This window comes from Chiloscyllium plagiosum, chromosome 51 (assembly GCF_004010195.1).
Source record: "Chiloscyllium plagiosum isolate BGI_BamShark_2017 chromosome 51, ASM401019v2, whole genome shotgun sequence".
NCBI classification, from domain to species: Eukaryota; Metazoa; Chordata; class Chondrichthyes; order Orectolobiformes; family Hemiscylliidae; genus Chiloscyllium; species Chiloscyllium plagiosum.
Genome location: NC_057760.1, coordinates 2900681 through 2914293, shown reverse-complemented (window position 1 = coordinate 2914293; position 13613 = coordinate 2900681). Strand labels below are relative to the sequence as shown.

Below are 13613 nucleotides of genomic sequence, written 5' to 3'. Positions count from 1 at the left end.
TGACCGACTATGGTGGTGTCATCAGCGAACTTGTAAATGGCATTAGTCTGGTATTTGGCGACGCAGTCATGGGTATACAGTGAGTACAGTAGGGGGCTGAGTACGCACCTCTGGGTGGCTCCAGTGTTGAGGGTTAGTGAGGATGAAATATTGTCCCCAATCTTCACTGATTGTGGCCTGTGGGTCAGGAAACTGAGGATCCAGTTGCAGAGTGTGGGGCTTAGTCTGAGATCACTAAGTTTAGTAATCAGTCTCGAGGGGATAATAGTGTTGAAGGCTGAACAGTAGTCAATGAGTAGGATTCTTGCGTAACTGTTCTTGGTGTCAAGATGTTCTAGGGCAGAATGAAGGGCAAGTGATATGGCATCTGACGTGGATCTGTTGGTCCGATAGGCAAACTGGAGTGGGTCAAGAGTGTGGGGAGGCTGGAGTTGATTTAATGCCATGACCAGCCTTTCAAAGCGCTTCATGACCACTACCACTGGGCGGTAGTCATTGAGACACGCTGCATGAGCCTCCTTAGGCACAGGGATGATGTTGGCCCTCTTGAAACAGGCAGGGACAGTGGTCTGCTGCAGGAGAGGTTGAAGATATCCGAGAAGATCTCTGCCAGTTGATCTGCACATGCTCTGAGTGCACGGCCTGGTACTCCGTCTGGTCCCATTGCTTTCCTTGGATTCACAAAGGAAAACTGATCTGATCTCTGATGCAGTGACTGTTGGGATAGGTTCGTCAGGACATCACTCTGAAAAGTACAGTACAATGTTGCCTGTACAGTACAGTTCTAGAGTCATACAGCATGCTCCAACTTGTCCATGCCAGCCAAATTTCCCAAACTCAGCTTGTCCCATTTGTCTTTGTTTGGTCCATATCCCTCTAAAGCTTTCCTGTTCATGTAGATGCCCAAATGTCTTTCAAATGTTGTAATTGTAACAGCATCTGCCAGTTCCTCTGCCAGCTCACGGATGCTGTGTGAAATTGGAACATCAGAGCCATTATGATATGGTCAGAGGAACTGGACCTCATCAGTGAGACTGTGATCTCCAGCAAAGTGAACCTCAGGACTGGGGGTTTTATACATTCTAATGAGAACTTTCTTGAGTGAAAATACTTCCTTTCAAACACCAGTGTGATAAACATCCTGTCTTATGATCTAAATTTGCAGATGCCATTTACAACAATCCTGCTTTTTACTCAACTGTGCAGATCACAAGATCATTCCGTATTGAATCCTGGGAAGTGACACAGTAACCTGAACAGGGCCCAGGGGCGGGAAGCCTGGCTGGAGCCCTCTGTCCCGCGTTAGTGATCAGGAGCTAGCTTCTGAGATCAGCTGGCACACTATATGGTGTGATCAGTACGAATGATCCAGAGATGAGTTTGCAAGCCAGCGCAAGAGCTTTGTGAGCCCTTCATTAAATACCTGTGGGTCCAGGGAGTACCAGTTGTGTTAATGGAAAGGAGGGAGCACATAGTGCTCATGCCCATGATGGTTCTGAGCTCTCGGTGATCCAGACTCTCCGTTGCCTAATTGCATGAAGATTCATTCTGAAACTGATCAGAAACTGAACCCTGCACTGAAGGGAAAAAGAGAATGCTGATATTGTTCACATTGCTGGGAAGCTAGTCATATGGTGGGTGTTAAGTGAAAGCGAGTGAGTCAGTGCTGTGGTTTTACTGTCACAGCCTGGGAGGGTTCCTGTTTGGAATAAAGACAGAGCATCTCAGAATCTAACCAGCTAGGTCAGGGCAGTTGGACCAGTCCACAACTCATACACTCTTACTGGGAAAGAGCCCTGGAGGGTGGGCTAGATACAGAATAAAGCTCCCTCTGTGCTGTCTCCCCCCCCCCCTCCCCCCCATCAAACACTCCCAGGACAGGGACAGCACAGGGTTAGATACAGAGTAAAGCTTCCTCTGCACTGTCCCCCATCAAACGTTCCCAGGACAGGGACAGCATGGGGTCAGTTATGGAGGGTTGCCCTGGCTTGCCACACTGTTTGGGTGGTGTCCAGGAAATATGCTGACTGTATTACTGTATCCCTAGGGTACAGCATCATGGAGAGAAGGGTCCGGGTACAGTGAGATGTTACGGATGTTTGTCTGGCTGTTTGTTCCTTTGCTCTGTGAACTGACTGCCTGTGTATTTGTTTATAGGATCCAGCAGTTCTAGAGCATAGCACTGAGCATCGAGAACCTGCCCTGAACCAGCTTTACAACCCCTTCGATGGAAGCAGAGAGGTATGTGAACTGGAAGGCCACTCGTAAACTAACTACAAATAGTAACCAGTGATATTGCGCTTGATAACAAAGGAAAACATGTAGGTAACTGTCTGAGCCTCAAACATCAACCCACTGAGCCACTCAGTTTGATTCCAATCTGTAATTCACTCCCAGGTATGTGTCGTTCTGTATATAAGCCCATTGATTAGATCCCAGTGTCAAAGGTAAAAGCTGCGCCAACAATAGTATTCCACATTGCATAAGACGTTAAAAAATGTATAAAACTCCAACTGAGACCACCGAGACCCAACTTTGTCCAGCTGGCATCTACCGACTACAAAAGCAATCCACAGCACGTTCCTTCAGTAACAGTAAAGTTAATGATTTGTACAAACACACTTAAAAACAGCACTGAAGAGAAAGGATTTATAATTTCTGTGACTTTGAATGTAGCCTTTCAAAACTCTCAGGTGCAGATACACAATTCAGACAGGCAACCTAATGCATCCATTGTCAATGGTCAAAGAATCAAAGATTCCTGAAGAAGGGCTTATGCCCGAAACGTCGATTCTCCTGCTCCTTGAATGCTGCCTGACCTGCTCCGCTTTTCCTGCAACACATTTTTAAGCTCTGATCTCCAGCATCTGCAGTCCTCACTGTCTCCTGGTCAAAGAATCCAGACAGGGTGAAACCAGTTCTGTGGATGGAAGTTCAAATCATTCTTTCCTTCTGATATTTTCAGTGATGTCAGTCTTCAATGTCAATGTTGTCCAGGTGAAGTGGGATTTGTTTTTCACTCATTCTTGGGATCTGGGCATCGTTGGCTGGCCAGCATGTATTGATCGTCCCTAGTTTCCCCTTGAGGTGACAGTGACCACTGCAGTTTGTGTGCAGTCTGTTAGAGAGGGAATTCAGCATTGTGGATCAGCCCACAGCAGGGAGCTGCAGCGGTTCATTTAAGCTTTCTTGAACCATCTGTCTTTCTCCTCCACAGAGAGAAACAAGGGTGGTATCTGTCTGTAGGCTCTGAATGTTTTTCTTCTCCCATTTAATTTTGGTGTTAACGGCTTTTTGAACTCTAGACTGTTCAATCAGGGGCTGTTGCTAGGCAGAATTTCTTTAACTCAAAAGTTCAGTTTCAAATTTCCCCGCTTATTGCTTCCAACATGGTATTGCACAGCTCAGCTTTATTTTTCAAATTGCAAAGCCTCCCTGGTATTCCAGTTACAGTAGTCTAACTTCCAGTTCAGTGTATAATCCTGGGAAAATGAGAAATTGCAACCTCTTAAAGCAGCTTGAATTGAAATTTGCGGCAGCTCTGTATTTCATTGCAGTAGTCACCATGAGCAGGATGGTGGTACAGTGACTGGAGCTGGGCTTAGGTAGGAATGCTGTGCCTAGACTATGGAGAGAGCTGTCAGTCTTAATGGATAAGTACAAAACCCATTCAGTGGAGGAAGCTGTTATGGAATGTATAAGAACGAAGATGCTATGAGTGTTTCCCCAGCCTTTGGCCAGCTTCTAGGAACTGAGGCTATTCTATGAGACGGATAATTTAGCCCCAAAGTGCATCACAGCTGGCATAGTTCCATTCTCATCGCCTCCTGCCACAAATGTGTGTTGCTTGAAGGCCATCAGGAGCAAAAACGTTGACTCCTTCTTCCACAAGACCAGGAGAAACTGTCATTAATTCAGCCCAGAAAGGGAATCTGGTGTGGAATGATTTTGGAAGGTGTTGGGGGAACTGAGTCCCTGCAGTGCTTTTCCCTGTGATGCATTGTTGATTGTGCTCCTGCGTTTATACATAGAACATTACAGCACAGCACAGGCCCTTCAGCCCTCAATGTTGCATCGACCTGTGGAACCAGTCTGAAGCCCATCTAACCCACTATTCCATTCTCGTGCAAATGCCTATCCAATGACCATTTAAATGCCCTTAAAGTTGGTGAGTCTACTCCTGTTGCAGGCAGTGTATTCCACGCCCCTATTACTCTGAGTAAAGAAACTACCTCTGACATCTGTCCTATATCTATCACCCCTCAATTTAAAGCTATGTCCCCTCATGCTAGCCATCACCATCTGAGGAAAAAGTCTGATCAGACTAAGCTTCAGCTGTTTGCCTGTGCACCCTGTCTATTTGCAAGCCTTTCAGCTTAACACTATCAGAATTCAGATCTCCATCTCCATCTCCACCCTGAGACTGAATGAAGGTGAGCCTTGGGTCTGTTGAAAAAGCTTTCTGTGTTTATTTCCAATTGCTGAATCTCCAGAGGCTTCAGAACTTCCTGCAGGCTGTCTATATTAGCACAGGCCTAAAGGAGTGCCACACTGTTTGAGGTGCTCTCCATGAAACTAGGCCTGCTCTCAAATTGGACGGAAAAGATGTCGCAGTCACACTGAAAGCGGAGCTTTCCTTGTTGTCAGAGGGTGATGGAATGCTCCCAACTTTCCCGGATGGGGGCAGCTCCTACAGCAGTCAGGAAGCTCGATCTCACCATGCAGGAAAAAGCAGCCCGCTTGATGACCTTCCTGGAAAACAGCTTTCACTCTGATTCCCTCCCCCACCGGCGTTCAGTAGCAGCAATGTGCACCATCTATAAGATGCACTGCAGGAACCCCCTAAGGCTCCTTTTGTTAAAAAAAAAGCATCTTCCAAACCCATTACTGTTTCCGAGAAGGAGAAGAGTATGTATGTGGGAACACCACACCTGCAAGTTGCACTCCAAGCAAGCCGCTGACTGTCCTGACTTGGAAATGTACCGCCGTTCCTTCAGGGTTGCTGGGTCAGCTCCCTGGAATTCCCTCCTTAGCAGCATTGTGGGCCTACCCTACAGCACATGGACTGCAGCGATTCGGGAAGGCAGCTCACCACCACCTTCTCAAGGGGCAACTAGGGATGGGCAGTAAATGCTGGGCACAGCCAGTGATGCCCATGTTTCCTGATTGACAATGACAAAGCTTATTCAACATCACCAACCAGACACCAATGCCATACTCGTTATCAAATCCTTCGTTCTGGAACCTCCGAAGCAGCCATTGGCACTGATGCTTCCTACTTTCCAAATTTTTGCTGCCTTTTTTTATAAAGGTCTTCAGTAGCTGTTAAAAGCTTTTGGGTGTTAATGGGTAAGGATGGTCTACTCGTGCAGAAATTTCCCCTGTTTCTTGGCTTGCTGGGCAATTGCTCGGAGGTACTGGGTGAAGTCAGGTTCTGGGCTCTTGGGAAATGATAAACAGGTAATGACGAGACCGATTTGACAGCACAACTGTTTACAGTCTGTTGGGAATGTAAGGGAACTACAGAGGAAACACTACACGCTGATTCACAGTCCATCTGTAACGCGAGAGAGCTACTGAAACAGAGGCACAAAATACAACAGGACAAAATGGCCAGCAACTTGGGAAAGAAGCAGGAGAGGGTCAGGGAGGGAAACCCAGAATTGAGGCCCCAAGGCAGCTGATGACACGCTGCCAAAGGTAGGTGGGGGGGGGGGTGTAGGGATGCGTGGATACGCTGTGGGGGAGGGGGGAAACGGGGCCGGTGCGTGGATACGCTGTGGGGGAGGGGGGAAACGGGGCCGGTGCGTGGATACGCTGTGGGGGAGGGGGGAAACGGGGCCGGTGCGTGGATACGCTGTGGGGGAGGGGGGAAACGGGGCCGGTGCGTGGATACGCTGTGGGGGAGGGGGGAAACGGGGCCGGTGCGTGGATACGCTGTGGGGGAGGGGGGAAACGGGGCCGGTGCGTGGATACGCTGTGGGGGAGGGGGGAAACGGGGCCGGTGCGTGGATACGCTGTGGGGGAGGGGGGAAACGGGGCCGGTGCGTGGATACGCTGTGGGGGAGGGGGGAAACGGGGCCGGTGCGTGGATACGCTGTGGGGGAGGGGGGAAACGGGGCCGGTGCGTGGATACGCTGTGGGGGAGGGGGGAAACGGGGCCGGTGCGTGGATACGCTGTGGGGGAGGGGGGAAACGGGGCCGGTGCGTGGATACGCTGTGGGGGAGGGGGGAAACGGGGCCGGTGCGTGGATACGCTGTGGGGGAGGGGGGAAACGGGGCCGGTGCGTGGATACGCTGTGGGGGAGGGGGGAAACGGGGCCGGTGCGTGGATACGCTGTGGGGGAGGGGGGAAACGGGGCCGGTGCGTGGATACGCTGTGGGGGAGGGGGGAAACGGGGCCGGTGCGTGGATACGCTGTGGGGGAGGGGGGAAACGGGGCCGGTGCGTGGATACGCTGTGGGGGAGGGGGGAAACGGGGCCGGTGCGTGGATACGCTGTGGGGGAGGGGGGAAACGGGGCCGGTGCGTGGATACGCTGTGGGGGAGGGGGGAAACGGGGCCGGTGCGTGGATACGCTGTGGGGGAGGGGGGAAACGGGGCCGGTGCGTGGATACGCTGTGGGGGAGGGGGGAAACGGGGCCGGTGCGTGGATACGCTGTGGGGGAGGGGGGAAACGGGGCCGGTGCGTGGATACGCTGTGGGGGAGGGGGGAAACGGGGCCGGTGCGTGGATACGCTGTGGGGGAGGGGGGAAACGGGGCCGGTGCGTGGATACGCTGTGGGGGAGGGGGGAAACGGGGCCGGTGCGTGGATACGCTGTGGGGGAGGGGGGAAACGGGGCCGGTGCGTGGATACGCTGTGGGGGAGGGGGGAAACGGGGCCGGTGCGTGGATACGCTGTGGGGGAGGGGGGAAACGGGGCCGGTGCGTGGATACGCTGTGGGGGAGGGGGGAAACGGGGCCGGTGCGTGGATACGCTGTGGGGGAGGGGGGAAACGGGGCCGGTGCGTGGATACGCTGTGGGGGAGGGGGGAAACGGGGCCGGTGCGTGGATACGCTGTGGGGGAGGGGGGAAACGGGGCCGGTGCGTGGATACGCTGTGGGGGAGGGGGGAAACGGGGCCGGTGCGTGGATACGCTGTGGGGGAGGGGGGAAACGGGGCCGGTGCGTGGATACGCTGTGGGGGAGGGGGGAAACGGGGCCGGTGCGTGGATACGCTGTGGGGGAGGGGGGAAACGGGGCCGGTGCGTGGATACGCTGTGGGGGAGGGGGGAAACGGGGCCGGTGCGTGGATACGCTGTGGGGGAGGGGGGAAACGGGGCCGGTGCGTGGATACGCTGTGGGGGAGGGGGGAAACGGGGCCGGTGCGTGGATACGCTGTGGGGGAGGGGGGAAACGGGGCCGGTGCGTGGATACGCTGTGGGGGAGGGGGGAAACGGGGCCGGTGCGTGGATACGCTGTGGGGGAGGGGGGAAACGGGGCCGGTGCGTGGATACGCTGTGGGGGAGGGGGGAAACGGGGCCGGTGCGTGGATACGCTGTGGGGGAGGGGGGAAACGGGGCCGGTGCGTGGATACGCTGTGGGGGAGGGGGGAAACGGGGCCGGTGCGTGGATACGCTGTGGGGGAGGGGGGAAACGGGGCCGGTGCGTGGATACGCTGTGGGGGAGGGGGGAAACGGGGCCGGTGCGTGGATACGCTGTGGGGGAGGGGGGAAACGGGGCCGGTGCGTGGATACGCTGTGGGGGAGGGGGGAAACGGGGCCGGTGCGTGGATACGCTGTGGGGGAGGGGGGAAACGGGGCCGGTGCGTGGATACGCTGTGGGGGAGGGGGGAAACGGGGCCGGTGCGTGGATACGCTGTGGGGGAGGGGGGAAACGGGGCCGGTGCGTGGATACGCTGTGGGGGAGGGGGGAAACGGGGCCGGTGCGTGGATACGCTGTGGGGGAGGGGGGAAACGGGGCCGGTGCGTGGATACGCTGTGGGGGAGGGGGGAAACGGGGCCGGTGCGTGGATACGCTGTGGGGGAGGGGGGAAACGGGGCCGGTGCGTGGATACGCTGTGGGGGAGGGGGGAAACGGGGCCGGTGCGTGGATACGCTGTGGGGGAGGGGGGAAACGGGGCCGGTGCGTGGATACGCTGTGGGGGAGGGGGGAAACGGGGCCGGTGCGTGGATACGCTGTGGGGGAGGGGGGAAACGGGGCCGGTGCGTGGATACGCTGTGGGGGAGGGGGGAAACGGGGCCGGTGCGTGGATACGCTGTGGGGGAGGGGGGAAACGGGGCCGGTGCGTGGATACGCTGTGGGGGAGGGGGGAAACGGGGCCGGTGCGTGGATACGCTGTGGGGGAGGGGGGAAACGGGGCCGGTGCGTGGATACGCTGTGGGGGAGGGGGGAAACGGGGCCGGTGCGTGGATACGCTGTGGGGGAGGGGGGAAACGGGGCCGGTGCGTGGATACGCTGTGGGGGAGGGGGGAAACGGGGCCGGTGCGTGGATACGCTGTGGGGGAGGGGGGAAACGGGGCCGGTGCGTGGATACGCTGTGGGGGAGGGGGGAAACGGGGCCGGTGCGTGGATACGCTGTGGGGGAGGGGGGAAACGGGGCCGGTGCGTGGATACGCTGTGGGGGAGGGGGGAAACGGGGCCGGTGCGTGGATACGCTGTGGGGGAGGGGGGAAACGGGGCCGGTGCGTGGATACGCTGTGGGGGAGGGGGGAAACGGGGCCGGTGCGTGGATACGCTGTGGGGGAGGGGGGAAACGGGGCCGGTGCGTGGATACGCTGTGGGGGAGGGGGGAAACGGGGCCGGTGCGTGGATACGCTGTGGGGGAGGGGGGAAACGGGGCCGGTGCGTGGATACGCTGTGGGGGAGGGGGGAAACGGGGCCGGTGCGTGGATACGCTGTGGGGGAGGGGGGAAACGGGGCCGGTGCGTGGATACGCTGTGGGGGAGGGGGGAAACGGGGCCGGTGCGTGGATACGCTGTGGGGGAGGGGGGAAACGGGGCCGGTGCGTGGATACGCTGTGGGGGAGGGGGGAAACGGGGCCGGTGCGTGGATACGCTGTGGGGGAGGGGGGAAACGGGGCCGGTGCGTGGATACGCTGTGGGGGAGGGGGGAAACGGGGCCGGTGCGTGGATACGCTGTGGGGGAGGGGGGAAACGGGGCCGGTGCGTGGATACGCTGTGGGGGAGGGGGGAAACGGGGCCGGTGCGTGGATACGCTGTGGGGGAGGGGGGAAACGGGGCCGGTGCGTGGATACGCTGTGGGGGAGGGGGGAAACGGGGCCGGTGCGTGGATACGCTGTGGGGGAGGGGGGAAACGGGGCCGGTGCGTGGATACGCTGTGGGGGAGGGGGGAAACGGGGCCGGTGCGTGGATACGCTGTGGGGGAGGGGGGAAACGGGGCCGGTGCGTGGATACGCTGTGGGGGAGGGGGGAAACGGGGCCGGTGCGTGGATACGCTGTGGGGGAGGGGGGAAACGGGGCCGGTGCGTGGATACGCTGTGGGGGAGGGGGGAAACGGGGCCGGTGCGTGGATACGCTGTGGGGGAGGGGGGAAACGGGGCCGGTGCGTGGATACGCTGTGGGGGAGGGGGGAAACGGGGCCGGTGCGTGGATACGCTGTGGGGGAGGGGGGAAACGGGGCCGGTGCGTGGATACGCTGTGGGGGAGGGGGGAAACGGGGCCGGTGCGTGGATACGCTGTGGGGGAGGGGGGAAACGGGGCCGGTGCGTGGATACGCTGTGGGGGAGGGGGGAAACGGGGCCGGTGCGTGGATACGCTGTGGGGGAGGGGGGAAACGGGGCCGGTGCGTGGATACGCTGTGGGGGAGGGGGGAAACGGGGCCGGTGCGTGGATACGCTGTGGGGGAGGGGGGAAACGGGGCCGGTGCGTGGATACGCTGTGGGGGAGGGGGGAAACGGGGCCGGTGCGTGGATACGCTGTGGGGGAGGGGGGAAACGGGGCCGGTGCGTGGATACGCTGTGGGGGAGGGGGGAAACGGGGCCGGTGCGTGGATACGCTGTGGGGGAGGGGGGAAACGGGGCCGGTGCGTGGATACGCTGTGGGGGAGGGGGGAAACGGGGCCGGTGCGTGGATACGCTGTGGGGGAGGGGGGAAACGGGGCCGGTGCGTGGATACGCTGTGGGGGAGGGGGGAAACGGGGCCGGTGCGTGGATACGCTGTGGGGGAGGGGGGAAACGGGGCCGGTGCGTGGATACGCTGTGGGGGAGGGGGGAAACGGGGCCGGTGCGTGGATACGCTGTGGGGGAGGGGGGAAACGGGGCCGGTGCGTGGATACGCTGTGGGGGAGGGGGGAAACGGGGCCGGTGCGTGGATGGGAATGGAGCCCGTTCAGTCTGCCTGTAGGAAATGGTGACAGGGTCATGGTCAGCTGATGGACTTGTTTCTGTCTTTCAGTTTGCTCCCATCAAGACCACTCCGCTGCCCCCACCTCAGCCAACAGAGCAACCGGCTGTGTGCCAGAATCCCCGGAGTCCAACAGAACATCGTTCATATGGAACCCAGGTGTGTTCTCAATCCCTTCCCAACTCCGTCCCCCACACACGGACACCAACTCAAACACTGGTGCACGTGCACACAACTCTACATCGTGAAAAATCATGCAACACCCGGTTACCGTACAGAGGAACCTCGATTACCAATTATCCGAATATCAGATTATCCGAAGGAGATCGCAAGGTCCCGATAGACATTGCATCAAAGACGTGTTTCCAACAGTGGTTGGATCTTTTGTTTACAATGATTAAACAGGCACCATCTCCAAATGATGGACCACCCGTGCTCTCTCTCTCCCCACACTTTTCCTGGAGTTCTACGGAGGGGTGTATCCCAAACCCCCCCCCTTTCCCCAGATAATCTCTCCAACATTGTCCTGTACAGGGCAGAGGTGGAATCTGTCAAAATGTTGCAGTAAAAAGGTGTGTGTGTGTGTGTGTGTGTGGAGGGGGCAGGCATGGTTGGACGGGGTTGGGGCCGGTGTGCTGCTGAATGGGGAGCGGTCTTTTTTTTTAAAAAATCTCAGAGCCCCGGAGGAAAGGCATTTAATTGATTAACTGAGTAATCAATTATCCAAACTAAATTGTGCCCGCCCATCTCATTTGGATAATCGAGGTTGTTCTGTGTAGTCCAACCTTCTCTGGTAGCTCGCTGATGGAGTAGCACTTCCAAATAAACCTGTTGGACTATAACCTGGTGTTGTGATTTTTCGCTGTGTCCAACCCATTCCAACATCGGCACCTCTACATCACAGATATATACGGTAAGATGCACAAGTACACAGACTCCTACAGAGCTGCCTCCCACACAGGCATGCACATACACAGACCATACAGGCACACACGATGAAACACACACATACCCTCCCTCTCCCGGCTCTCTGCAGCCCCTGTTGCTCTGTGCCAGATGCTTGGTGAACTCGGTCTGTGTGGGAGCTGTAATTTGCCAGTGTGTTTTCCCCTGCTTTCTACTTGCCTGTGCTGTGTCCAGTCAGCTAACATTAGCATCACTGTCACAGCCAGTCTGGTCTCTCATACTCACTGGTGTATTACTGGGTAATGTGGTTCAGGCCAGTGCTCTACAGCTGTGGGACCCCTCATCTCTATATCTCTCACACATTGGCAGAAGGAGAGCACCAGATCCTTGATTGAATGAGTCTTGGCTCCATTCAACAGGAATCAACCCTCGACCAGATAGAATGCAGTATCCTGCCAGCTGAGAGATGGCTGACCGGGAACACCGTTGCAGGTTGAGATTTCCTTGAGGTTCCCCCTTTCACCAGTTTCTCCTGAAATCCCTCTGTCCTCCTTGAAGTCCTCAGACAGTCTTATTCAACATCTGGATTGCATTGTCATCGGGCCATTCTCCGATGTTAAAGCTGCTGTGTTGATTTTCAGAAGCCCACGACGATGTTAACAGCTGATCTGCTGAGGCAGCAGGAAGAGCTGGAGAAGAAAGCGGCCGAGTTAGACCGAAAGGAGAGAGAGCTCCAGAACACAGCCATCTCATCCAGCAGTGAGTCTGAGTGTCCGGCATTCCCCTCTGTCCCAGTTATAACTCACTAGGCATAGTCATAGGATCCTTACAGTGCAGATTGAGGCTCCTCCGAAGAGCATCTCACCCAGACCCACCCCCTCGACTGGTCACGCAGGGCAATTCACCTGTCCTGCACATCTTTGGACTGTGGGAGGAAACTGGAGCACCCAGTGGAAATCCACACAGCCACACGGGAATATGTGCAAACTCCACGCAGACCCAAGTGTCCCTGGCACTGTCAGTGCTAACCACAGAAACACCTTGCCATCCTTGTACGGGCATGCACAGCACCCCAGTCAGTGCTGAGGTAGTGCTGTGCTGCTGTTGGAGGGTCAGCCCCGAGCAAGAGGAACCTCACTCTGTCACTGAATCTGCCCTGTCCCTGTCCTTGGAGTGTTTGGAACAAAGATGTCATGGTAATTTTATCCATTAAAAGGGTGACCTGTAGCTCTCGGTAACATGTTTGCAGTTCAATCAGCCTGTCATGGTGGTCTTACATTCATGTTTTGCTTGCAGTATCCCTGAATAATTGGCCTCCACTGCCTTCCTTCTGCCCAGTGAAGCCATGCTTCTACCACGACATCAAGGCAGACATTCCCCGGGACTTCCAGAAGACTGTCAGCGTGATGTATTACCTGTGGATGTGTGAGTACTGTACAAAGACCAGAGAACATAGAACCATCCAGCGCAGTACACGCCCTTTGGCTGTCGATGTTGCGCCGACCTGTGGAATCGATCTGAAGCCCATCGAACCTACACTATTCTATTATCATCCATGTGTCTGTCCAATGGCCATTTAAATGCCCTTAAAGTTGGCAAGTCTACTACCGTTGCAGGCAGGGTATTCCATGTCCTTACTGCTCTGAGTGAAGAATTGACCAGCATTGACTATGTGCACATCATCCCCTCTGAGTACAGTATTGTCACTGCTGCTCTGGGCTCCTTCAATGGGGCCAGGGACACTAACAGATCATCCTGCCAGTGTTCAGATGGAGAGCCAGTGTAGTGACTGCTGCTTACTGTCACTGTAAGGTTTAACTGGTGTTTGTCTTTGTTCACAGTAAGCTCGGTTGTTCTCTTCCTCAATCTCCTGGGCAGTCTAGCCTGGTTCACCGTTCATGTTGAAGCTGGAACACACTTTGGCCTTTCTATCCTCTGGCTGCTTCTGTTCACACCCTGCTCCTTTGTGTGTTGGTACAGACCGCTGTACAAGGCATTTAGGTAGGTACCATTGTGCAATTGAGCTGACTGTAGGCTGGTCTACCTGAGGAGACACTTTCCAGTAATACTGACTGTCTCCCGGACACCAGCACCCCCAGATAATACTGCCCCTTTCCTGTCAACATTGACTGACCACCTCCCCTCCTCCAGGGTCAACACTGACCCTTTCCTGAAGATCCACCCCATCAATATTGACTGACCACATCTACCCCCATCAATATTGACCCCCATCTCTGTTGGTACTGACTACAGCCACCGCCGTCTTCTCAGCACTGACTGCGTACCCAGGACCCAGGAATGAAGCTGAGGATCACAGTGTGTCAGCAGGATGGACACGTGTCG

General features: G+C 56.5%; 1 protein-coding gene across 1 annotated transcript in view; it reads left to right on the top strand.

Annotated features, from left to right (window-relative positions):
* Positions 1-13488, top strand: part of LOC122544781 (secretory carrier-associated membrane protein 3-like) — a 15548-nt gene extending 2060 nt beyond the window's left edge. The window contains exons 2-6 of the mRNA XM_043684110.1: positions 2158-2241; positions 10416-10523; positions 11912-12029; positions 12567-12695; positions 13112-13488. Of these exons, the coding sequence (XP_043540045.1) occupies positions 2158-2241; positions 10416-10523; positions 11912-12029; positions 12567-12695; positions 13112-13275 (603 nt within the window). The 3' untranslated portion in view covers positions 13276-13488. The remainder of the gene's footprint in view (positions 1-2157; positions 2242-10415; positions 10524-11911; positions 12030-12566; positions 12696-13111) is intronic.
* Positions 13489-13613: the final 125 nt, after the last annotated feature.